Source organism: Gymnoscopelus microlampas (genome assembly GCF_963454915.1).
Source record: "Gymnoscopelus microlampas genome assembly, chromosome: 9".
NCBI lineage: Eukaryota > Metazoa > Chordata > Actinopteri > Myctophiformes > Myctophidae > Gymnoscopelus > Gymnoscopelus microlampas.
The window spans coordinates 29,914,259-29,938,358 of NC_139946.1; the positions used below are offsets into that span (position 1 = coordinate 29,914,259).

General features: G+C 42.2%; 1 protein-coding gene across 1 annotated transcript; it reads left to right on the forward strand.

Annotated features, from left to right (window-relative positions):
- The first annotated feature begins 4,982 nt into the window (after positions 1-4,982).
- podn (podocan) lies at positions 4,983-24,100 on the forward strand. Its single transcript, XM_084066671.1, has 11 exons — positions 4,983-5,121; positions 8,928-9,235; positions 9,876-9,969; positions 10,430-10,494; positions 12,047-12,156; positions 12,263-12,419; positions 16,394-16,509; positions 17,526-17,739; positions 18,142-18,585; positions 19,932-20,080; positions 22,948-24,100. Exons 2-11 carry the CDS (start codon positions 8,960-8,962, stop codon positions 23,090-23,092), a joined length of 1,770 nt encoding a protein of 589 aa, XP_083922797.1. The 5' UTR covers positions 4,983-5,121; positions 8,928-8,959; the 3' UTR covers positions 23,093-24,100.

Here is a 24,100-nt window from a genome sequence, read left to right on the forward strand (position 1 = left end):
TTTGCTTTAACATACTTGGCAGGGGGAATTGATTTAGATTTATTTTTTATGAAGCCATAATTCTACCTGGCATCTACTCTTGATCACTAAGCAGAACTTTGCCAGAACATCTGGCATACTTTCTGGATTTTTTACACTTTTTCCAGACAGAAATAAAAAAGAAGCCCGGCAAGTTACTTTGACATGTTCCCAACAGTGGCGTCATTTGTGCATCGCCCTCCAGAAATCGTTTCAGGTTATCTGTTAAACGCCACATATAATAACAGACATCTGCTGTCCTGACCCTATTTAGGAAGAGGATATCTTGACTTCTGTGATCAAACATTCATGATGGATTTATGTGGACAATGTCAAAGACAGGGAAAGACTGGCCAGATGTCCTAACATGACCCTGTGTTTATTCAGTGGTACTGTGTTCACAGGAAACAGAGGCTCACCTCAGGGGTTTGTGAACCATTCCATGCCAGATCTTTGGTGCTGTTATGAAACTCCAGAGGTTACAAAAGGTTCCCCACTCCCCCTTGCAGTCTCTCTTTGACGCAGCACAATGTTTACGGTGCCTATGAGCACCTCACATCGATCACACCCAAATCATATCTGTCATTTTGATATATCAGAATGACGTCCCCGCTGTTCAGACCCATGTTTAGCAATACTTTGAGGTTGCTGTCATGTGGCTAAGACCATAATGAGTTTGTGTCCCCTTTGGAGCAACAAGGCAGTGACCTGGTTCCAAACTGCCACGCTGTAGTTTTTCCTTTGTAAGGGGGGAGTGTGGCTAAAACACAAATCTGTTAACGAGCCCTGACCCAAATTCCATTGCAGCATTGGCCGAGCCCTTCCAATTCTCCTCTTGGACCAAACGCTGCTGCCAGAGCTGTTTCATAGGTCACCAGTGACTGGTTATGGGATATTTCAATTGTTTTGTTTAATCTTTTATTTCTCTACTTTTAATTTGCAGAGAGACATTCAAAATGTTTATAATGTTATAAACTTAGATGTTTATACAAGAAGTAACTTAAATGAAGATAAAATATAAGCTTTATTTCAAATATATATATTTTCATCTAGAGCACTGTAATGATTACTATAATTATTGTGTGGTCCCAGTGCATAGAAATTACGACGATGATGATTATGATGATGATTTGTTTTAAAGAAGCTCAATTGCGAGATTTTGCCACAATAGTTTCAGGGTTTGTACTTTCATAAAGCTGTCCTGTCTCTCTTCTCAACAGAAGTATATAATAGCAGTTGTTTTGATTATGCATAATTATTCCTCCCACAACAAATCATTGGAAAAACACTACGTAGGATATTCAAATACCTGACCCAGACCCTAAAGCCTGTAAACCAAATTTAAGAAAAATCTATATATACTCTTGACTTGATTTGTGGCACCCTCTAGACATTTATGTTGCACTAACAACCTTTAACATCTACATTAAGTTTTATATCAAGCAAACTTTAATGAAGGTATAGCCAGTTACCTTTTAGGCCACAACTTCTTTCCACTTCATTGGCCAACATATTTAAAAGGAAATGAGTTATCAAATGTCTTTTGACAGGGTTTTACGGGCTTGGCCAATACAATCTTGGAGGAGTTGTTAAACTATGTTTAGCAAAATGGCAGAACAATTTCCAGTCAGAGCTTGGAGGTCCAATTGGCAAACCTGTTGCGCATAATTTTCCTGAATTGTGTATCAAGTGTAATCTAAATCTTAGAAACGGTGTAGGAGGTATGGCATTGCAAAACTTGAAAAGTGAACCTTTAATTATAGCGCCACCACTGGCTGACTGCATTTCCCAGCCACCGCTAGCTGACTGGGAAATGCACATATTTGTCATTTGTGAAACATCTCTATTATTTGCCATCTCAGAGGAATTTGAAAGAACTATAATAAGAAACCGTCAAACAAAAAGACTGAAAAACAATAAGGTTTCAAGCCCTTTGGACTTTAGACCATAACAGTAGATATAGACATTTGATTTCCCATGTGCTTTTGAACATCTAAAAAATAAGCTTACATGGATTTAAAAAGGTTTGAAGTGTGTGTAAAATGTTTCTGACTATCTAGACTGATATTTTTAGTATCTGAGTATAACTGGTTGACAGAGTAAGTTGAATTAACCCTCAAGAAGGTGCAGGCAATCGCAGGTTGGACTGCAGCCTATAATGATCAACTCCTTCAAAAAACAGGGGGGGGGGGTCTGACCAGAAGTGGTGATAAAACATATCTCCACCGGTGACATAAAGGAATCATCACCAGAGGGGGGATATCAAAAGCAGAGGCATGGTCTTTTCTCCCCAATGCCCCCCAGCAAATCGAACCCTGCAAAAGGGTACCATGACATGGATGCAATACTTGTTTTTTTCAGCTTCTCCACTTCTGTTTAGTGCATTTTCTCTGCCACGAATAGTCATTACTCAATATAAGGCCCAATATTCCTTTTTGCTGATGGCTACAAATGTTTCACAGAGATGGCCAAGAAAACCAACACAGTCTGTGTGAAATGGCCTGCAGAACATTTTGAGAGTTCAGGAACTAGATCCTGTCGATGAGTTCATAACATTTGTTTGGGGAATGGAGAATTAATCTACTAGAAATTGTTGATGATCTGTGCAAGCTGTTTAACTTCAATAGAGCCAACGGAAACAATTATAAACATTTGTCAGTGAGCAGGACCATTGTGTGTGTGTGTGTGTGTGTGTGTGTGTGTGTGTGTGTGTGTGTGTGTGTGTGTGTAGGGGTGGCAAGATACACAAGATACAGTCAAATGAGAAGTTAAGTGAGATAAATTCGAGAAGAACATTTTTTCTTGTCCTTTCTGATCTGAGATGAAGTTAAAAGCCTCCACAGTCAGATCTGGCACAGCTGAAATACTGCCAGATCTGGGGCGGCAGTAGCCTCGGAAACCCATGCCTTTTTTTTTGTTTCAAAAGAAAAAAAGCCTGGGAGAACCTTGCAGGAACGCTGGTCTTAGGACCTTGTTATCTCCTAACCAATCAGAGTGCTCCAAACCCAGGCGCTGGAATCCAGCGCCTGGGTTTGGCTCCGCCCTTCAAGACCATCGATTGGGCTCGTTCTTTCAGTCTAGGGCGGCAGTGGCTCAGGGGTAGAGTGGCCGGGTAGCGGGAACTGGAAACCGCAAGGTTCCCAGTTCGATCCCGGGCTGGGCCGCTCCCCCAGAGTTAGTGTCGAAGTGTCCTTGAGCAAGACGCTGAACCCCTAATTGCTCCCGATGAGCAGGTTGGTGCCTTGCATGGTTTCCACCGCCATCGGTGTGTGAATGTGTGTGTGTGAATGGGTGAATGGCACAATCAATGTAAAGCGCTTTGGATAAAAGCGCTATATAAATGCACCATTTACCATTTTGCATCTCTGCAGGCATGTGATCAGTAGCCTGGCGTTGACAGACTATATCACTGCGTGTAATCGCAGAGTGCATTTTTTTTTTGCACTCGCAGATTCGTCTGGTCCCAGGCTATGTGATCAGTGAGTCAGACTCCGTCACACTCATGCCACATGGTGCTCTGTATTTACTAACTGTATATCTACAGTACAGCTTATTCTTGAGAGCCAGAATTCTTTTCTAAATTCTCTGTATTAGGAATTGGCTTCTGCTGTGCTTTACTGAGGCTATACATACTGTGATGCACGTCAATTACTGCTGCCTGCCTTGCTCTTGAGTATGGGTGTGTGACTTGCAAGTTACTTAATGGCAGCGATCAAAATGATCACAATTTGTGGAGTTTCTGTCATTTTCACTTGCTGATACTAACTTGGGATGTGTGTATGTCCTCTGTGAGTTGGCTCTCAGTGAGGGGATGATCAGAATGCTAATATCCAGAAGGACTGGTCGAGACTCAAAATAAAGTAGATGTGCATTATTAAAAACAAACAAGAACATACTAACTACACAGTAAGAATTCTGATTTAAAACTCGGGTAGCGAACATTAGTACAAAGTAACGTGCACACAGATTTGTATATAGATAACAATGAGTCAGGGTTCTAGTGTATATATTGATATAGTTTCATTGAAGCTTTTTATTATCATTTTTTTTTTTACCTCACAGTGTCGCGATAGAACAGAAGCTATACTATACCCGCATTTGCTATGGCTTAAGTAGACATACTAGTAGTGTATGAACTGTCTTTCTGCACTCTAGCACACTTTAATAACAGATGTGCAAACATTGTGCCTTATGGGAGGTAGGCTTGTTGAGAAAGAGCTAATTCAGACACATGTGAGACATTAGATCACATCCTGTCGCCCCTTCTTGGCCTGCACCTCCTTCCACGTCTTCCCTTCTTTGCAATATTTATGACATTTCATCTGGTCCTGTCATCTAATGACCTCTATCCCAAACTACGCTTGTGTCAACAAACAGAAGCATGGGTGGGGCGTGGGGATGATACAATTTGACTAATCACAATTAAATCACTGCAATAATCTGAGCTTCTCTTTGCATTGACATGGAGAAAAGAGAAAAAAAAGGCTCTCTTTTGGCCTTTCCAGGAAACGGAGCTGATCGTTACGGCAGTTCCTTTGCACAGTGTTCAAAGAACACGTCCCCCAGTCGCATGATCCAGCATGTCTGTTTGAGATGATCTATCTTTTTTTGTATGCTTCCAAGTGTGCTGATCCCAGTTGAATAAATATGAGCTCAATTGAATTATAAAGCATTGGAAGGTTTTTGCTGATCCTAGAGGAAAATTTGCCACGTTCAAAGAAAAAAAGAAGAGAAAAATCTACAAAGAACTAATCACAATATGAGATTATTGCATCTCCGTACTGGAAGTGGAAAGACCTGTCACACTACGGAAAAATACACGAACGCTGTGGGGGAAAATATATGAGGAAAAAAGCAAAGAATTTGGTGCATTTGGCTCGGGTTCAGTTCAGAGCTTTCCCTCTCTCTCACTTACTTACTCCCTTCCTCCTACCCCTCCATCCCTCTTCCTTAGTTTCTGTTAATGTTCTCTCTCTCACTCACACTCCCTCTCACATCTGGAGGGTATCTGGAGTGGCTGTGACTCCTCTCTTGCTATGGGACAGCCTGCGCTTAGACTGGACGTCAAACTTAAGAGGATTTCTGCAAACACACTTGGAACTGGTAAAGTTCCCTATCCTTAATTACGGGAGTTTACTGATGGGGCAGGGGCTCTATAAATAAAAAGAAAGAAAGGGAAAAAAATCTGTATGATGCATTATACAGAGTTTTTAAAATTTCTTTTGATTGAGCTTTTCAGTGGCGTTCTCACCCTGGCATGGTGCTTTTATACTATTGGGCCAAATCATTTTAGACTATAGGTAAGTGCAGTAATAAAACAGTGATTATAGCTGGTTTGGAAGATGAAACAGAAGGGATGACTTATATTGATCACTGTAAATGTGTGCGTTGTTGAAATGAAATGCATCATTAACTACTGTAATTTGAAGGAACCCAGTAGAATCCTCACTGTTGATTTGTCCATTTGTAATTCAGAGAGTGTACAAATACCGGTAGAACCTTACAGGTCCATTTGGTGCTATTTCTCTAGATTAAATGAACACTGAGGATTTTACTGTACAACCTCACCACATAACCAAAGATTAGGTGGTGGCAGGTGTCATACTGTACTGTGTCATGACTCATGTACTGGATGAGTGCATAGAGAGGTGTCATACTGTCGTACTGGATGACTGCATAGGCTCTTGTATGTGCACATACACATTTGTGCATGGGTGTGTCTGCATGTCCTGCATGCGTGTGTTGTGCCCATGCGCGCGTTGTGTGTGTGCGTGCACATGCGCGTGCCTACACGTGTAGATTGTGTACATCCATGTTAGCATGTGCGTCTGTGTGCATGGGAGCTAAGAACAGTGTGCAGACATCCCTTCCTTCTCCAGTGTACGTATTTTTGTTCATCACCTGTACATTTTAGTTGGGATGTGCGTACTTCCCTTTGGACTCCATTTCCCTCTGTGTATCCTCAGAATGTGTATATTTTTCGTGTGCCTTTTCTGTGTGCCTTGTGTGCACTGCCTGGGTATCACTGGAATTGGGAGGAGGATTACAGTCACCTACACCACAGAGGTAGCAGAGAAAGCATTGAGATAGATCTGTATAGTAGAGGAAATCCATGGGGAGTAGTAAATGCTATCTCAACACAGGACAGGGTCTTATCAGGCTCAGCTCAGTCTCCTGGGTGAGGGTGTCTGATATTGAAAGACCCGAAGCACCCAATAACCCCAGGTTCCATCAATGAGGATGTGTTCAGGAGCATCAATTGGTGTATTTGATTTAGAAAATATCATGAATAATGAATGTATTATTCATTACATTACAACTCACACAATGCATTCATTATGTGAGTTGTGTGTTGTTATAAACGTGTGTGGCTGTATTCCTGCACAGTGCGCACATACAGTAGTGTGTGTATGTTTGTCTTGTGAGTCTGTGACTCCTCTGCTGGTTGTTATGGTGACAGGGACAGGAAGGACTGTTCTGATGGATGGATGGATGGCTTTTAATGGTTAGCCTTGAGAGCTGCTGAATGCCTGTTTGGAATATTTCCATCCATGCTGGTAGAGATGATTATTGATCTTTTCTGTTGAACCTCTGATTTAAGCAGAACTGTAACTGTCACAAAAATGCACATTGTCATTTCTGAACAGATAACAACACCACAATATTTTATAAAAAGCTTTATCATGAGACCAGGCAGAACTGATATACTTATCACACCGAGGCCGATTGATTGATTGATTGATTGATTGATTGATTGATTGATTGATTGATTGATTGATTGATTGATTGATTGATTGATGTACTTTATTTAGTAAGACATGAGAACAACAGTACATGGAAGTACAAATTCACAATTCAAGGTCTACTAAACTGGAAGACTCATTAAGCACTGAGCTTGTTTAAGATGAGATCCCCATGCACACAAATCTTGTTTCATTGTCAACCGAAAGAGGCCTCTGATTGTAGGTACCTCATGTGTACACTAATGCATCATCAAGCTTGGCCAAAAAAGGGACATGAGTGACGCATGATGCCAGAAGCACCACAACACCTTATAGTCAAATGAACCTTGGCAGAGGTCTATGCATCCAGATGTTGCCAAATTAAATCTAAATCACTTTACGGACCATAAATTAAATACAGCTCTGCCTTCGAGGACTGAAGCTTCATACAGTAGCAAGAGAAGAGCCAGCAAACCTCCTGTCACATTGTCGTCAGCCTTGTGTGTGAATGAAGGGAACCCATTTAGACCTGGAACACCTACTGGTTGTTATACATTTCAAGCTGGGAACACCTCTGTGTGTAGTTGTTGCTATATAGTATATAGCAACAACTACACCTTTTCAAAAATGAAAAATAATTAATGTTGCTATACTGTATATAGTATATACAGTATAGCAACATTAATTATTTTTCATTTTTGAATAACAATTTGAAGTTTTTCAGAAAACTTAGGTCAGGATTTAGAAGACGTTTTTCAAATCGACCTCAGGTCTAAATGGGTTAATACATACTGTTTCCTACATTGCATTCATGCAAGATATGATGTTCAAGCACTGTTTAAGGCTGCAATTCTGTACAGCACATATGCACCAAAAATTATATACGTTATTTTCTGTTCAATTCTCTTACATTTGCTCAAATTGAATTTAAAATGTATTGGAATTGAACTCAACTGATTCTCAGTGCTTATTGTGTTATTCTGCAAAAATAACTAAGAAACAATGTGGGCTCGCTTAAAGCCAAAAACATTGTAGTATAAAAAGTACAGATTCAGTTTGACTTGGTATCTCTCTGTCTGTGTGTTGTGTGTGAGTGTAGACTTGCCTTGGTTGATCAGATTGGGAGCACCTGTTATTATTCTCCTAATTGTCATCAGTTATAGACCTGCTTGCATAGCTGATGGTAGTAAGGCAGTGGTATTCAACTAGATTTGGCAGGGAGACACAATTGTAAAACGACTTGAAGTCGAGGGCCACAAGACCGTGTTCATGGTTAATGTATGGCCGCTTGTTGTGCGCTATAGGACACAACAATGGTCATATTATGTCCATTATGGTAATCTCTCAAGAACAGATTCCGACCTGCGGTGGAATCTGTCGGAGCGGTTCGTCCTAACCAGTGCGCATTGGATACAAGTGGGCGTGCCTTCAGATCAGGAAGTGGGCCGCGCTTTACCCAATCAAATGTAGTGGGCGGGATTCACGTGTCCATCCACCATGATCCACCCTCCCCCCCTCGAAACTAGCCGAAACTAATTTAACAATAGCGTCCTCGGAGCGGACAAAACCACGGAAAGATATTCACATTTTAAATTACTCTTTCATCATAGAAATAAGTGGGCTTATAACCAAAACCATCCATGTTCTCTGGGAGAAGTGGTGTTAGTGTTCCGTGTAGAAATATTGTTAGTGGGAATGAAAACATGGTCGCACCAACCGGAAGTGATGCGCTATAGGCAGACATGAAACCGGTGTTTCCCTGCGCTCTAGTCTAACATTATACTCCTGCCAGACTCCACAGAATATCAGAAAAGCAGAGGTCGCTGTTTTTCATTTTCTGTGGGGTCTGGCTACGCGAGACTACCATTATGGTAACTCATTAGGGCCTGCTTCATACTGCATTAATGCCTTTAGATGTTTGATACTAGTATCATTTCTGTGCCAGTTCTTTATAATGCACATGCTTTTCATTTGGGTATTGAGAGTTTTGGAGCTTGAAATGTACAAACGTTTTAGCATAAAAATATGTTTTGAGGAAAATATAGTCTATAAATAGTGAGGATATCTATAGGTTCTCGCTTCTGCTGCAGCGAGCCCACAATAAAATCTTAACTGCAGCTGCATTTTACTTTCATGTACATGATTTCCATTAACTGATGTCCTTTAACTCCGTGTTCCTGGTCTCAGCGCCTTTGCAACAGGAAAGCTGAATACTGGTCATGGCCTTTCCCAGGCATTCCATCCTGCACACCCTGAGTGTGCTGCTCTTGGCCTGGACGTTGGTGCGCTGCCAGGCCCCAATCGAGCCAGAGGAAGAGGAGGAGGAAGAACTGATGGAGGCGACAGTTATACCTAAAGCAGCGCCGAAAGCCAAGCCCTACCCGTGTCCTCCAGAGTGCAGCTGTACCAGAGAGGGGGCGGTGGACTGTGCTGGAGTCGACCTCACCGAGTTCCCCACTGAGCTGTCTGAGGACACACGGCAACTCGCCCTGCAGGTCTCCACATCCACATCCACTCACTCGCTCACTCACCCGCTCACTCACTCGCTTACGCACTCGCTCACCCACTCGCTCGCCTGCTCACCCGTTCACCCACTCACTCGCTCGCTCGCCCGCTCCCTCGCCCGCTCATTCACTCGCTCGCTCGCCTTCTCACCCGCTCCCTCACTCACTCGCCTGCTCATCCACTCCCTCACTCACTCACTCACTCACTCACACGCTCGCTCACTGGGGCGGCTGTGCCTCAGGAGGTAGAGCGGTCACTTGGGAATCGCAAGGTTCCCGGTTCAATCCCAGGCCCCTCCTGGGTTAGTTTGAAGTGTCCTTGAACAAGACACTGATCGCTCCCGATGAGCTGCTGGTGGTGAATGTAATGCACATTGTAAAGCACTTTGAATAAAGGCGCTATATAAATGCACCATTTACTCAATATACGTCACACTAATGCTTGATTTTCATTGCATGCGTACATCTAGCTGATCTACATCTACAGTACATCAGCGTGTAACAAAGTATAAATCATGCTTCAGTCTAAGTCCCCCCCCACACACAGACACACGCACGCACGCACGCACGCACGCACACACACACACACACACACACACCATGTGACAGTATATTTGTCTCCTGGTGGCAGAACAACCAAATCGAGGAGGTCACGGTGGAGCACCTTTCCGGCCTCCACCTGCTGGAAACTCTCAACCTTCAGAACAACTGGCTCACAACACAAGGTAAACCCCCAGACACAAAAATCATAATTCATACTTTGGCGTATGACTGCGTTGCTCACCGCGAATAACTGATTTTTCCGGCAAGCAGCGCAGACGAAGTATACATTTTTCCTTGGTTTATATGTGCGGTTATAATTTGCAACTGATAATGGCGTCAGAAATATGTTCCACCAGATTTGGCTGATCCTGTATCAGTTCAGAAGCCCCAACTGTACAGACATTTTGCCATAGTTTTGACCTGTCAAAACGCTTAAATAATACAGCATCTGTGCCGCGTCTGATCCGTATGCTTATGATATAATGATAAAAATAACTTTCACATGTGCTGCCCACTCAGATCAGAACACAACAAAATGGTTCTATTTTTGGTTTAAGTATCCTTAAATTTGGTCTATTTAAGGATACTTACTTATGTAGGCCTTTTAGTGCATTAGAAACTTGCCTTTTGTCTCCATTCAAGGCTTGGAAGATGAAGCTTTTGAAGTGATGGAGCATCTGACTTATTTATACTTGGCAAATAATAAGGTGAGTCACACAGAAAGCCTTCAACTGTTCAACTTGTTTTTCTTCTCACTACTAACTTTGAACCCAACAAAGTTCATGTGTGTGATTCCAGGCACTGTTGAGATGGTAGTTGTTTTGGAAATGTATTCTATTCTATTCTGTTCTATTCTGTTCTGTTCTGTTGACAGTGGGGTGAGTAATTGTAAACTCAATGATATCCTGTCTACTCTCACACAAGCGTGTCCAAGTTTATGCTTGTAATCACTTACAGTATGTCTGTGCCAGCTGATCTGAGATAAAATGTATTGGCGAGCAGACCTTTTTGGAGAGACAGACAGAGAGAAAGAGAGACAGACAGACAGGCAGGCGGGCGGGCGGGCGGGTGGGCGCGCGGACGGACGGACGGACGGACAGCCAGCCAGCCAGACAGACAGACAGACAGACAGACAGGGGAGAGACATTAATAGATGGAAATATTTGATAGGCAAGGCCCAGGGGATGCTGGAAAGAAAATGGGATTTTGTAACCCTGTTGACTGGGGTCCGCAGGCTACTTGGGCCCACTCCTTTTTTCCCTCTATGTCCCATCTCTTCACCAGAAATTGCCAATCTACGAGCTCACAGTCCATCACGCTGTGATGCTTTGTGAACTTGTAGATCTGCTATTTTAGTGGAATGTCCGCCTATTTTGACATGCCCCGAAAGGGACGCTATAGGGTTCATGTGCTTAAGTGCTTGCTAAGCCACAACCACAATGTCACCCATATTGCTATAATCCATGGACCACATTATAAAGGACAGAGCTCTTTAGTGTATGTACACTAAAATGTAATCTCGCTAGTTTCTGCTACTGTACTCGATGCCATTTGGTAAAATAACACAATACGCCTGTACATTTAGGTAGATGTGACTGGAATGAGCTTGGCAAAACCCTACTTTCAGAACACATACACAGTAAAATGAGTGTTCATTAAATTCTGAGAGTGCAAACATTCTTTTAGCGTTCTGGTGTGCCGGCCATACGTCCTGCTGAGTAACCCACATTTGGCGTTTATGAAATGCAAAATGTTTTAATTTTTCTACTACACCATATATACCAGTACTGTTTCCCAAACGCTTTAGCCCGAGACCCAAAAGAGAAATTACCTTGAGACCCAAGCTTACAGAAATAAGCTATATTATTAATTAACGTTTTGATAGTGAAAATAGCCTAGGGTCTTATAATTTCTGAAATTCTTTTGAAAAATGTTTTCAGAGTTTTTTATTTATTTTACTTTTGAAAAGCTTTTGAAATTATATTTATTTTTTAATTATAGGAAACGTAAAAAAAAGAAAAAGGGATATTTACTTGCGACCTATAGAAATGGGTCTGTGACCAAACAATGGGTCCAGACTCATTGTTTGGGAAACAGTGCCGTAGACTACTGGATGAATCGTATCAAAATAAACAATCCACTGATTCTGGATTGTCATTCCTGCCAGTGAAACGGCAGACTAACACATACAGACAGCGGAGTGGCTATAAAGAGAAGAAAAGTTCCTTTGGTCATGTGAGGTTTCTGTTCTGCTTGCAGCTCAATTTAGCACCCAAACACCTGCCTCCCTCTCTGGTCAGCGCTGATTTTGCTGCTAATCATCTTACCAAGATCTACCCATATACATTTGGCCAGAAACCACATCTGAAGTAAGGTTGTGTTTGTGTGTTTGTGTGTTTGTGCGTAGTTACCTGAATTCTTGCCTGTTGGGTGTGTCTTCATATGTCTCCATCTCATAACTCTTGTCCACTCCAGGTCCGTATATCTCCATAACAACAAGCTGACAGACACAGGGCTTCCAGACCACATGTTCAATGGGTCCAAGAGCCTGGAGATCCTCATCATGTCCAGTAACTTCCTACGCCTTGTTCCCAGAAACCTGCCCTCCACCCTCCACCGCCTTCACCTGAAGGTGCCAACATCACAGCAAATGATTGTGTGCAGTCATGATGTGCTGCAGCTATTATTATTACAGCAGGTTTTTGGGCGAACACCTACACTTCGTGTGACGGCGACAAAAATAGCCAATCTACAAGCTACGGGCTTGTAGATGAGTTATTTTTGCTGTGGGACACCATCATACGGTGGAGTACATATTTAGCATAACTCACTGTATGACAGCTCTGGTAGCTCAGAACAAGACACTGATGATGACATGTAATTATTATTATTGTTGTTAGGCCTGTCCCAATTATTACATAATTGATTGATTGATTGAAATTTTTATTAGGCAAAAAGAATGTAAAACAACACAGTTACATTTATAATGCTTTTGTCTAAAAGGTCCGGCCAAAAAAAAATAAAAAATATATACCATTATGTACAAAAAAGGTCATGGGAAAATAATGAAATATATACAAAACAAAACATGATCAAAATAAAAATAAAAAGTGTGTACAAAAAAGGGGGAGGGAGGGGGGGTCGTCTGTCTACAGGGAAACTGGTACTAGCTCCTCTTTAGGCCTCCAGAAAGATGAGTTTTTAGGGCTGTTTTGAATGAGCCCAGCGAACTGCATTTTTTGAGGGATGGGGTTAGACTATTCCATTCCTTGGTGGCAGTGCTATAGAAGGAGAATTTGCCCATGTTTGTTTTATGGGTGGGTGTTACCAGATTGTTGTTTACGCTCCCTCTAGTTTTGTGACTGTGGGTGTCACTAACTTTTTCGAGGTACTTATACAGATATGCAGGTATAGGGGGCATTTCGGGCAAATCTGCATTTACAATTTTGAAGACCAGTCCCATTTTTAATTGTATAACCCTGTCTTCCACCCTGAGCCAGCCTAGGCTGGCAAAGTGAGTGGGAGAGAGGTGGGTCATGGGCCCCAGTCCGAGAAGTAGTCGAATCAGTTTGTTTTGGGAGGTTTGAAGCTTAGTCTTCAGTGACACTGAGGTGTTGGAGTACCAAGAGGAACTAGCATAGTCAAAAAGGGGCTGAATCAGGGCCCCAGAGAGGGTCCTGAGTGCCTGAGGGTTGACAAAAGAGGAAACTGCCCATAAATCTGGTTCTCTGGTTTACTCCTTTGAACACCTTTGTTGCCATGCTTTCACCTGTCAGGTGTTTGTCAAGAATACATCCCAAGTAGGTAATCTCTTCTTTGCTAGTGATGATTGTGTCATCGACTTTGACCTTGAAGTCATTTACCTTCATTTTACTGAGGGAATGTTTGGTCCCAAATAGGATGGATTCGGTTTTCCCAAGGTGTAGTGACAGTCATCAGCGAACAGGAACAGTTTGCAGTTACAGGCAGCATTCATGTCGTTAATGTATAGAAGAAACAGTAACGGCCCTAGAATGCTGCCTTGAGGAACCCCGCAGCTCACCGGGAGGGATGAGGACATGGTTCCGTTGATGTCAACCACTTGTTCTCTACCCTCCAAGTAAGATCTCATCCAATTTAGTGATGTGCAATCAAAACCAATCGCCCTCAGCTTATCAAGTAGAATTTCGTGGTTTACAGTGTCAAATGCCTTTTGGAGGTCCAGCATGACCATGCCGCAGTATTTGCCCGAGTCTACCTCACGTTTGATGTGATCGGTCAAGTACAGTAGGCATGTGTCAGTGGAGTGGGATGTTCTGAAGCCCGATTGGAATTCAAACAACAGCTTACGCTCGCTGAGGTAGCTGTTGATTTGTTCTTGGATTGATCGCTCTATAACCTTTGAGATTGAACAAAGGATGGAAACAGGCCTATAGTTGCCAGGATCTAGTTTGCTTCCTTTTTTAAATAGAGGGATTACTCTTGCCAACTTGAATTCTTGTGGGACATGACACTGACTTATGGATAAGTTTGTAATATGGGCTACTAAGGGAGCAATGGAGACCGCTGCGTCTCTGAGGAATCTGGTGGGGATGTTGTCAAGGCCGGTGGCCTTGTTTGGCTGTAGGGCGAGGAGTTTTTTTTGCACATCAACAGTCAAAACAGGTTTGAAAGAGAAATAATCCTTTTTAGCCCCTAGTTTCTCATAGTGAGCTTGAATGTGGTCGGGGCCATACAGACCTGAATGCTGAGGGAGTTTGCTTACCAACTGGGTTGCAACTGTGGTGAAGAAACTGTTAAAACAGTCCGCTACCAATTGCTTGTCGGTAGTGAGCGAGCCACTTGAAATAATGCAAATGTTTGTAGATTTTGTCTGAATTTTTCCGTTGCAGCCTAATTGTTTTAGTGCCTCCCACAGTTTTTGTGGGTGGCTTTTGTTAGCCTCTATGTTCTCATTTAAGAAATTCTTTTTGCCATTTCTGATCAAATTAGTAACTACGTTTCGTAGTTTTCTGCACTTTTCAAGTAGCTCCTCACTTTTGTTTTTTCTGAACTCGGAGAAGCTTTTGTTCCTGAGTTTGATGGTATTCAAAATATCACCCTTCATCCAAGGTTCTGTGCTAGCTTTGACCCTCACCACCTTTGTGGGTGCGATGTTATCAAGTACACACAAAAAAGCTTTTTTGAAACAGGACCAGGACTCCTCCACAGAGGTGCAATTTAGGACATGGGACCAGTCCATTTTTTCAAGAGCTGTTGTTAGAAGATCACTAGAGTAGTGTTTCATAGACCTGCAGCTGATTGTCCTGTGACAATGAGCTCTAGGTCCGTGAATCTTCCGAGTGCAGAAAATGATATTGTGATCACTTAAACTGCACTCAATAACACCGCTCTTGGAAATTCTGGACTGGTCCGTCGTCAACACTAGGTCTATGATTGATTGAGAAGCAATGCCCACCCTTGTAAAATGCTTTATCAGCTGGGTAAAGCTGTGCAGGTCACAGAACTTTCTAAGGGACTTAAAGGTAGCTGAGTCTTCCTTCAGAACACAAGTGTTAAAGTCACCAATTAGTACCGTCTCAGTGTTTCCTAAACCCACAACATGTTCCTCAATCAAGTCATAAAATGCATTTTGATCTGGGGGTCTGGGGATCTGGGGGTCTGTATATGGCGCCAATTCAAATCAAGTAATTTATTTCAGATACTCGCAATTATTTTGCGTAATCATCATAATCGTTTCCATGTTGAAAACATGATGTGTTGTGAGCTTATATCAAATTATTAAACATGGCCTGTTTTGATTATTGGTATCGGTCATTGTCAGTAATTTCTTTGCATAAGTAATGTGTCATATCTGCCTGTACAATTTTAGGCTGGTAAACCCTCCCTCCGGAAATCTCATTTCCATTTGATTTCAGGAGTGAGTCTGGCATGATCGCCCATTCTGCAATATTGGTTGTGGGCTGGAGTTGGGCGGGAGTAATACCGTTGACTGACAACCCCTTCAGCCAATGATCGTTGTTCCCCTCCAGCCAATCAGCAGACCTCCAGACTAATGTGACGCAATGGGACTTTTGAGACGGCCATGCCCAAAATAGGTTGCCTTATTCGGATACATGCGTAGCACTGCCCGCCCCTCCTGGTTCTCTAAATTTTTATTTTTAAATAGGCTCTGTCATGATTAATTGACCACATATATGAAGTTAAACAACTAAATTCTATCCAAACGATATCTTAAAAGTAAATTCCGTGCCTCAAAAAAGAAGTTTGAGAGCGTTTTTAAAACGAAAGTAAAAAGTGTAACTGGCCACAGAAACAATGGTGGATCGTTCCTTTTTTGTCGGCTTCACTCGGTCCCGTTCGGGCTCACTCGTACTCGCCACCTGATTGGCCAACTGTCGCTGTCAATCACAGAACGATGAGCGACAATGCTGATAGGCTCGGTTAGCTGGTAATTCCACTAGGGAGGGAGGAGGGTTTACCAGGCTAGTACAATTTTTGCATACAAAGCCTAAAAAGCCAAACAGAAATGTAATTACAATTTTTCAATGGAAAAACATAATTAAATCGTTAATTACAATTATTTGTTTGACAAATCAATTTCATGATCGTCATGTCAATCTACAGAGCAACAAGCTTGAGAAGATCCCGCTGGGGGCTTTTGACGGCTTGTCAAACCTCAGAGAGCTGTACTTACAGAACAACCTACTGAGCAATGAGGGGATGGACAATGAGACCTTCAGGTGGGGACACTGCCATGTAACACCTAACCACACATTTACCAAAACACTACTACTACATCACTTTATACATACTTTTTTAAATCATTGTAATCACCATCATCTACTTTATGTTAGTATTTTTCTTTTCTTCTCTCTTTCAAAACTTTCCTCTATTTTGCGTTGCTTTATTTATTTATTCCTTTACTAACATGTATTCACTCACACTAATTTACATTTGAAAGTCATTTAAGGTGCTGTTAGTAATTTGTTTTGGTTAAACTCTGGTAGTAATCTTTTCTCTCCAGCTCTCCAGTCTTTAGTCAGGTAATGGGTCATCAATTTAATCCAATCAGGAGAGAGAACCCATTTATCAGCTTCAATTTAATAGTGTTCCAATTCCAATGTTGTCTGTTAATTCTTTGTTTCATCACATCCAATTTCACTTGTTTATCCCATAACCTGTATGAGTTCTCTCTCCTGATTGGATGAAATTGCTATCCTGATCTGATCACATCTCTATTATAAAGAGGTCGTGAGACAGGGAGAGCCCTGTTACCGAACAAATACTGTATAGCAATGATTACTATCGGATAGAGCTATTTAACACTTATTTGAACAACAACAAAAAATCACTTACACCCTCTTTAATTTTCTTCTTTTTTTTAACCTCTTTTGGGGCTAACATTCGGGAAATATATTTAGTGTGGAGCAAAAACAGGAGGGGACTATTACAGAGCCCATGGGAATCCGGTCAACTAAGTACAGGTTTGCTAACAAACCTGACATGAACACGGTACATGCTTAAATGAAATGCATAAATAAAAGGTATACAAAAACTAATTTACCACTGACCCTCCTTGAAAACTGAGAAAAGTGAACAATGTTGATGACAAGGTTCCTCATCTTTTATAACATTGTGGAGAAAGACGAAGTAGTACTGGCAAACACCACACCACTAATTTGTTTGTGGTATTTACAGTAGTAGAGAGAACAGTGGTAGAGAGACTAACATGAACATCTTGCCTCTCTGCCTATAGCCAATTGAGCAGCTTGGAGTGTCTGGACCTGTCGAACAACAACCTGAGTGTAGTCCCCATGGGTCTGCCTCGCAGCCTGGTGCTGCTGCACCTCGAGAAGAACAACATCCGCAGCATCCCCGGAGATGCGCTCACCTCTGTCAAAAACCTGGAGTATTTGCTTTTACATAACAACAAGCTCCGCTCACGTTCCATCCACCCCACTGCCTTCCAGGTACTGATTACAGCACCGCAACGTTAGATTGTACTGCAGATGCTGGGTAGAATCTCTTGGGACATGAGCAAAAAGTAGCGGTCTGTTTCAACTTTGAACAGCATCATAATAAACATGCGGCTTACAGGAGAAAGCGTTATCCTCCCCTCACATTTTTTTAAATCAACATATTTCAAATTGATGTGTACCCACTACCCACCTGGATTTAAACCTGGATTTCACGCATGAGAAACCAAACATCTGCTACTCTTTGATCCTGGACGAGTCCCCAAGCACCTACCAGTTTGTTTTTTTGTATGTTTATTTTGTTTGCCCAATACTACCAGAATCCATTGACCTTTTGTATCAATTTATTTGGGGTAAAGTGATTTTTTCATATATTGACCCGTCTAATACCTCCAGGGCTTGAAGAAGCTGCACACGCTCCACATGTACAACAACCAGTTGGAGCGCGTCCCCAGGGGCCTGCCGCGCCGCGCCAAGACCCTGATGATACTGCACAACGCCATCAATGAGATCGGCCGCAACGACCTGGTCATGCTGTACACGCTGACGGAGCTCAACCTCAGCTACAACCGGCTGACCAGCCCCAAGGTGCACCGCGAGGCTTTCAGGAAGCTGCGCGTACTGGAGACGCTGGACCTCTCGGGTAACATGCTCCACTCGCTGCCCCTGGGCCTGCCCCGCAGTCTGCAGGAGCTGAAGATCAAAGACAACCAGCTGAGCTCCATACCGGACGGGGCGCTGGCGGGCATGCTGAAGCTGCGTGAGATCAACCTGAGCAACAACCAGCTGAAGGTCAACTCCGTCTACCAGGGAGCCTGGATGGAACTCAACACGCTAAAAGTGAGTGGAGGGCATGTCCATGTTTGGAATCTGGGCTGGCGTTGGAGATGTCCATATTTGGGCATAATCCGCAGACACATCCACATAACATTGATAATATAACGGCGTAAAGAATGTAATGCAAAAGTGCTAAGTTCTTATTAGTGCACAATGCTCTATTATCAGCAGCTTGATGGATGTAACGTGGAACAAATTATAGATAGCTTCAAGCTGTTTGATTTACGTTTTGGCATCTGGAGTATTCTTCCTAATTGGAGACGTTCATATTCCAAGAAGAGAGGATGATGACAGTCTTTTTTCCCTATTACCTTCATAGCTGTTGTTTAGTGGCAAGCCTGTAGCAAGCCTGTTTTTCAATTGCACTGTTTGGTTGCCAAACCATGCTCTAATTCCATTATGTAATGATGCTCTCTAGGATTGTATCAACATGATGCATACTCATACATAAAGATCATGCTAACCTCGTATCACAATATTTCAATTTTTATTTTAGTTTGAGGATCCAATGGAGTTAGCTGCTTTTGTCAGAAGCACGTTTTAATACTTTTTATTGGTTCAATATTTTTTTTTTACCAACACACAGACATAAAGGGTGTTCAATTAATAGCACTGATTTATGGGGAAAAAAATGCAAAAGCGGAAAAAAATCGTTAGCTGGTTCCTGCTGGACAGCAACGATTATTACAATTCCAAACATGATTTATTTAATTACTTCAGTTTATATTAGTAGCTTAATGACTAGTATTACAATTCTATTGTCTTTATTCTGTCCAATGTATTTGTATTTTTTTTTATAGAAAATAAAAATGGATTCCAATTCAAAAATAGCAAAAATAGCAGATCTACAAGCTCAAAATGCGCGAAGCGTTTTGAGCTTGTAGATCGGCTATTTTTGCTACTTTTGTGTGACATAGAATGGCGAAAAAAGTTAAAATATGGAGAGACAGTATATGCAATGTGGCCCTCTGGCAAGGGCGCCGAAACCGTGGGTGCCCGGGGGCTAAAGCACCCACTGTGGGTGAGGAGCACCCACTGGGTGCTGGTAAAAAAAAAAAAAAAAAAGTAAAAAAAAAAAAATATTTTTCAAAATCAGATCGCCTGGTTCAGATCGCCACTGAACAACCGAATTAACCGAAATAAAGTTACAAAACCCCCCCAAAAAAGTCAATTAACCGACCAAAACCCGCAGTGCGCCTTGTTGGGCACCCGCTAGAGCTTATAAATATCGGCGTCCCTGCCCTCTGGAGTGAGTGTGGAAATATAGTGGCCCTCTCCATCATCAAAGTTGCCCACTCCTGGGCTATATGTTATCTATTTATGGAACAGGCGATGTGTGTTTTCTACAGACGCTGGACCTGTCTGGTAACCAGCTGTCACATATTCCATCTGACCTGCCTGAATCCCTGGAGTACCTCTACCTGCAGCGCAACCGCATCACCACGGTGCCCGCCTCGGCTTTTGAAGGCACTCCTAACATCAAAGGCATCTTCCTTCGGTAAGGATGCACAGAGCAGTGTCGCCATGTCCGCTTATTATTTTAATTGACTTTGGGCTTGTTTTTCTGTAAAGTCGCTTGTAAATGTTGGAAGTTGCGGGTTGCTCACTTTTGTGAGCTTGTAGAGCGCTATTTTTTAAAAAAATTGAAAGAGACATTTTAAAACACAAATCTTGTGCTCCCGTTTTTATGCAAGACTTTCTGGGAACTCAGATTAGTTTGTAACTGGCACAAAATATTTTAAGATCGGGGTCCGTGGCCAATTACATTGATTTGGAGGTCTGTGACATGTTGAGAGAACCACTGCTCTAAAACGACATTAGACAATAAATACATAATACACATCCTTCAGATGCACTGAACGCCATGCTGTGCAGCACTTTCTGCAGAGAGACTTCAGAATTAAATGCACTACGGTAGATTCTAACCTACAACCTCTGACGTGGTGGGCAGGCAATTCACCGCTGCGCCCCCCCGAGCGCCTTACATTCTCTATTCACGCACGCACACACGCACACACACACACACACACACACACACACACACACACACACACACACACACACACACACACACACACACACACACACACACACACACACACACACACACACACACACACACACACACATACAAACACCAACCTCAGCCCCTTGCCCTTCCCCACTCAGAAATACTTTTCACATCCATTTGAATTAAAGTTTGAGAGGAGATCTTGTTCACTTTCCTACATATTATCATTACACATGTTGCCAGTCGTTGGCTCCCCTACACCATTTTCATCAACACTCCATTCATCCTCCATCAGTGTTTTGGGGTTAGATGGTCTATCTCATGGCAGCTGAGTGACATATAAGGGATAGATTGTCAAAACTGATTCAGAGAATTCACTGAGTCGTCAGGTTTTTCCAGGTCTTTGGTCAATGACTCCGTCAGTTCTCAGGTTTCTTTTCCATTTGGATTCTGATCCATGCTGAGGAGATGATTATGTAAGTGGGGCAGAGGAATGCTTTGGAGGAAATTGGTGATTTTCTTTTGATTGCTTGGATAAAAGTGCTCAGCTGTGGTCGGGTAATCTTACACCATGGATTTAAAATAAAAAATAAATAAATACAGTTGAGTCCAAAATGATGGACCATTTTAAAAGCTGGTTTTGTTTACCTGTTCTTTCTCAACAGCCCACCTAGACTGAGGACTAGCTAGGTTTTAGTCTCCCTCAGTGGACTGTTATGAACTCATCTTAACGCTGCCATAATGAATCTACTGCAACATCCTGTGAGTGTTATTGTAACATCGCAGACTAGTAAGCAACACAGCTGCACCAAACAAATTAATAGTGAGCGTGTTAGATTTTCCAGAGCCAAGGGCATGCCGCTGTGCTGTTGCTTACATCACTGTGTACATTGATGGCAGCCTGCCATGTTTAACCGTGCTGTAGTTTTTCCACCTGAAGTGGAATGCAAGCTACAAAATCAGCCTATAGGGTGTTGTGCCCCTTTTAACAGATTTTGCGGTTGTATTTTGTTCCATGTTGCGATAACGTGATATCTAATCTCTCTACTTCCCTTCCGTTAATTTGCTCTTAATTAATTTCTTCAAGAATGTCCCCACTGCACAGACGCGATAGTATGATTTACACCTAAAGCACTCCAGTTTTACTCAATTGCTACCTTCTAGAACAAAACCCCAGAGAGATCACTGACAAGAGCTTTTTGGCATTACGCTCGGCTTGGTTTATCATTAAGGCCCCATCGCAGCCGCTTCATGGCCTGTTTTGACGGGCCATGACCCCACCCAGGCTGTTGTGCACTTCATGCTGCTCCTAGCAGCTGCTAACGCATCAGTTAGGAAATGTTTTTTTTCTCTTGTTTTTTTTGCTCCACCCACAGCTGGAAGCCTTTGGCCTGAGCCAATTTATGGCTTCTGGGATGCTTGCATCAGTAGGACTAGGAGTAGGGGAAAGGGGGATTTGTGAATGTGCGTGCACATGCATAGTATGTGGGTGTGTGTCTGCACGTGCACATGTGTATTGGCATTGTTCATGTTTTGCACATGGCCAGCATACAGTTGCGCAAGCTTCAGTTGATTAAAAAAGAAAATCTGTGGTGGCTGATTTTCATCATTACGGGCCTTTCATCTGAGATGGATACACAACAAACAAATACCTATGACTATATCTCATTTCAGTGTGACACTGAGATGACTACAAACAGATGGGTCATCCCCCCAACCCTAAACACACGCACACACACACACACACACACACACACACACACACACACACACACACACACACACACACACACACACACACACACACACACACACACACACACACACACACACACACACACACACACACACACACACACACACACACACACACACACACACACACAGACACACGCATCAGATTTATGCACACCACCCGCTGTCTTTGGGATCTCCTCCATGTAAGTGATGGTGTTCACTTCCATTCTTATGCTTGTGGATTTGAAAGATGGAACACAGTAAAATCCTGAAATAAGAGTGTACAAATGAAAACAAATGGACCTGTAAGGGTTAATTTGTTGAATTTGACTGACAGACAGTTATAGGCTGTTGTGGAGGCTTGTTATGAAGCACTACAAAACCACAAAGGGTCTTCCTCAGGTTGTGAATGTCCTCTCTCCCTTCTGAGGGAGATCCTTGGTTTTTGAAAGCGGTCTTCATTCTTCTTGCTTTAATAGTGACCTTGTTGTGTACAGTTGTTTGTTTGTATGTTTGTTCCTGCTCTGTGCAAGTGTGCCTGAAGTAACCTTCACTGGCTCCCTTTTCCATTTCAAAGTTTTTTCATTTACTAACAGACGTGGCATTTTCTATTCCAGCTCTAACCGACTGTCGGTGGACTCGGTGAAGGAGAGCTCTTTCGCCCATTTGCCCTACCTCCAGGTCATTGATGTCGGCCCCGGCAGCGAGGACCTAGCTTTCAAACGCGAGGAAATGGAGGAACTGGAGGAGGAGGACGCATGAATCAACAAATGCTCGAAGGGAATTGTCACAGGACTGCATAGTTGAAAGGAGAATGAGAGAGAGAGTACTTAAACCCTATATAATTCGTTGTACGTCAAATAGCAATGTTTGCCTATTTTCTCAGAATGTTTGCCTATTTTGAACTGCCCGGAATAGGGACGCTAGGGTTCATGTGGTTAAAATGGCGATGAAGAGATGATTGAAAGGTTCCATCTTTCCCAGGTGCATTGTTGTAAGGAATGGCGGGTTCACATATTTCTGGTGCAGGATACCGGAGGAAATTCTATGTTTCTCTTTTTGTGCAGGGTGGGTTTAGTCTACAAAGCAAGTTTGTTTTTATTATCATTAAGGAGTCTTTTTTTCCCCACGCACAAATCGATTAATATATTACATTTTTTTTAATTGACAGAGATAAAAAGGTAAATACTTGTTTTATGTTGATCATATGGTTTGTCTTTCTGTGCTCTGCTCTGTGTAATGTCCTAAGTGGCTACACTGTCACTGTAGGTTAAAGACTGAACAAAATAACCCACCTAGTTCTTATCACCAATGCCCCAGAACTCTGAAACTGCTACACTGTTAAATACCCTACATGAAGTCTTGTTGTTAACATTAAAACTGATCCTAAGAGCTGTGTCAAATTGAAAATGTAGCAATGAATTGGAGTGGTCCAGATGTATTGGAATTGTCCTGTAACAACATTTATTTGCCTTTCATTTTGAGAACTGCACATGACAGTGTTGTATTGCCATTTTCTTATACCATGCATTTGTGAATGAAATGTTTCAAAAATGAGTACAACAACTTGGAGCTTTATCAATGCTGCTACTGCCTCACTGTCCTGTCCTGTTTTATAAGATAAATATTGCAAATATTTTTATACAACATCTAAAATGATTTTGCTTTATATTCACTATATTGAATGCAATGTGGCTTTTACATGCAGTATTATTATAATGTCACCTTTACATACCGTGAAACACAGCAATAAATTATTTAAAAAAGAAA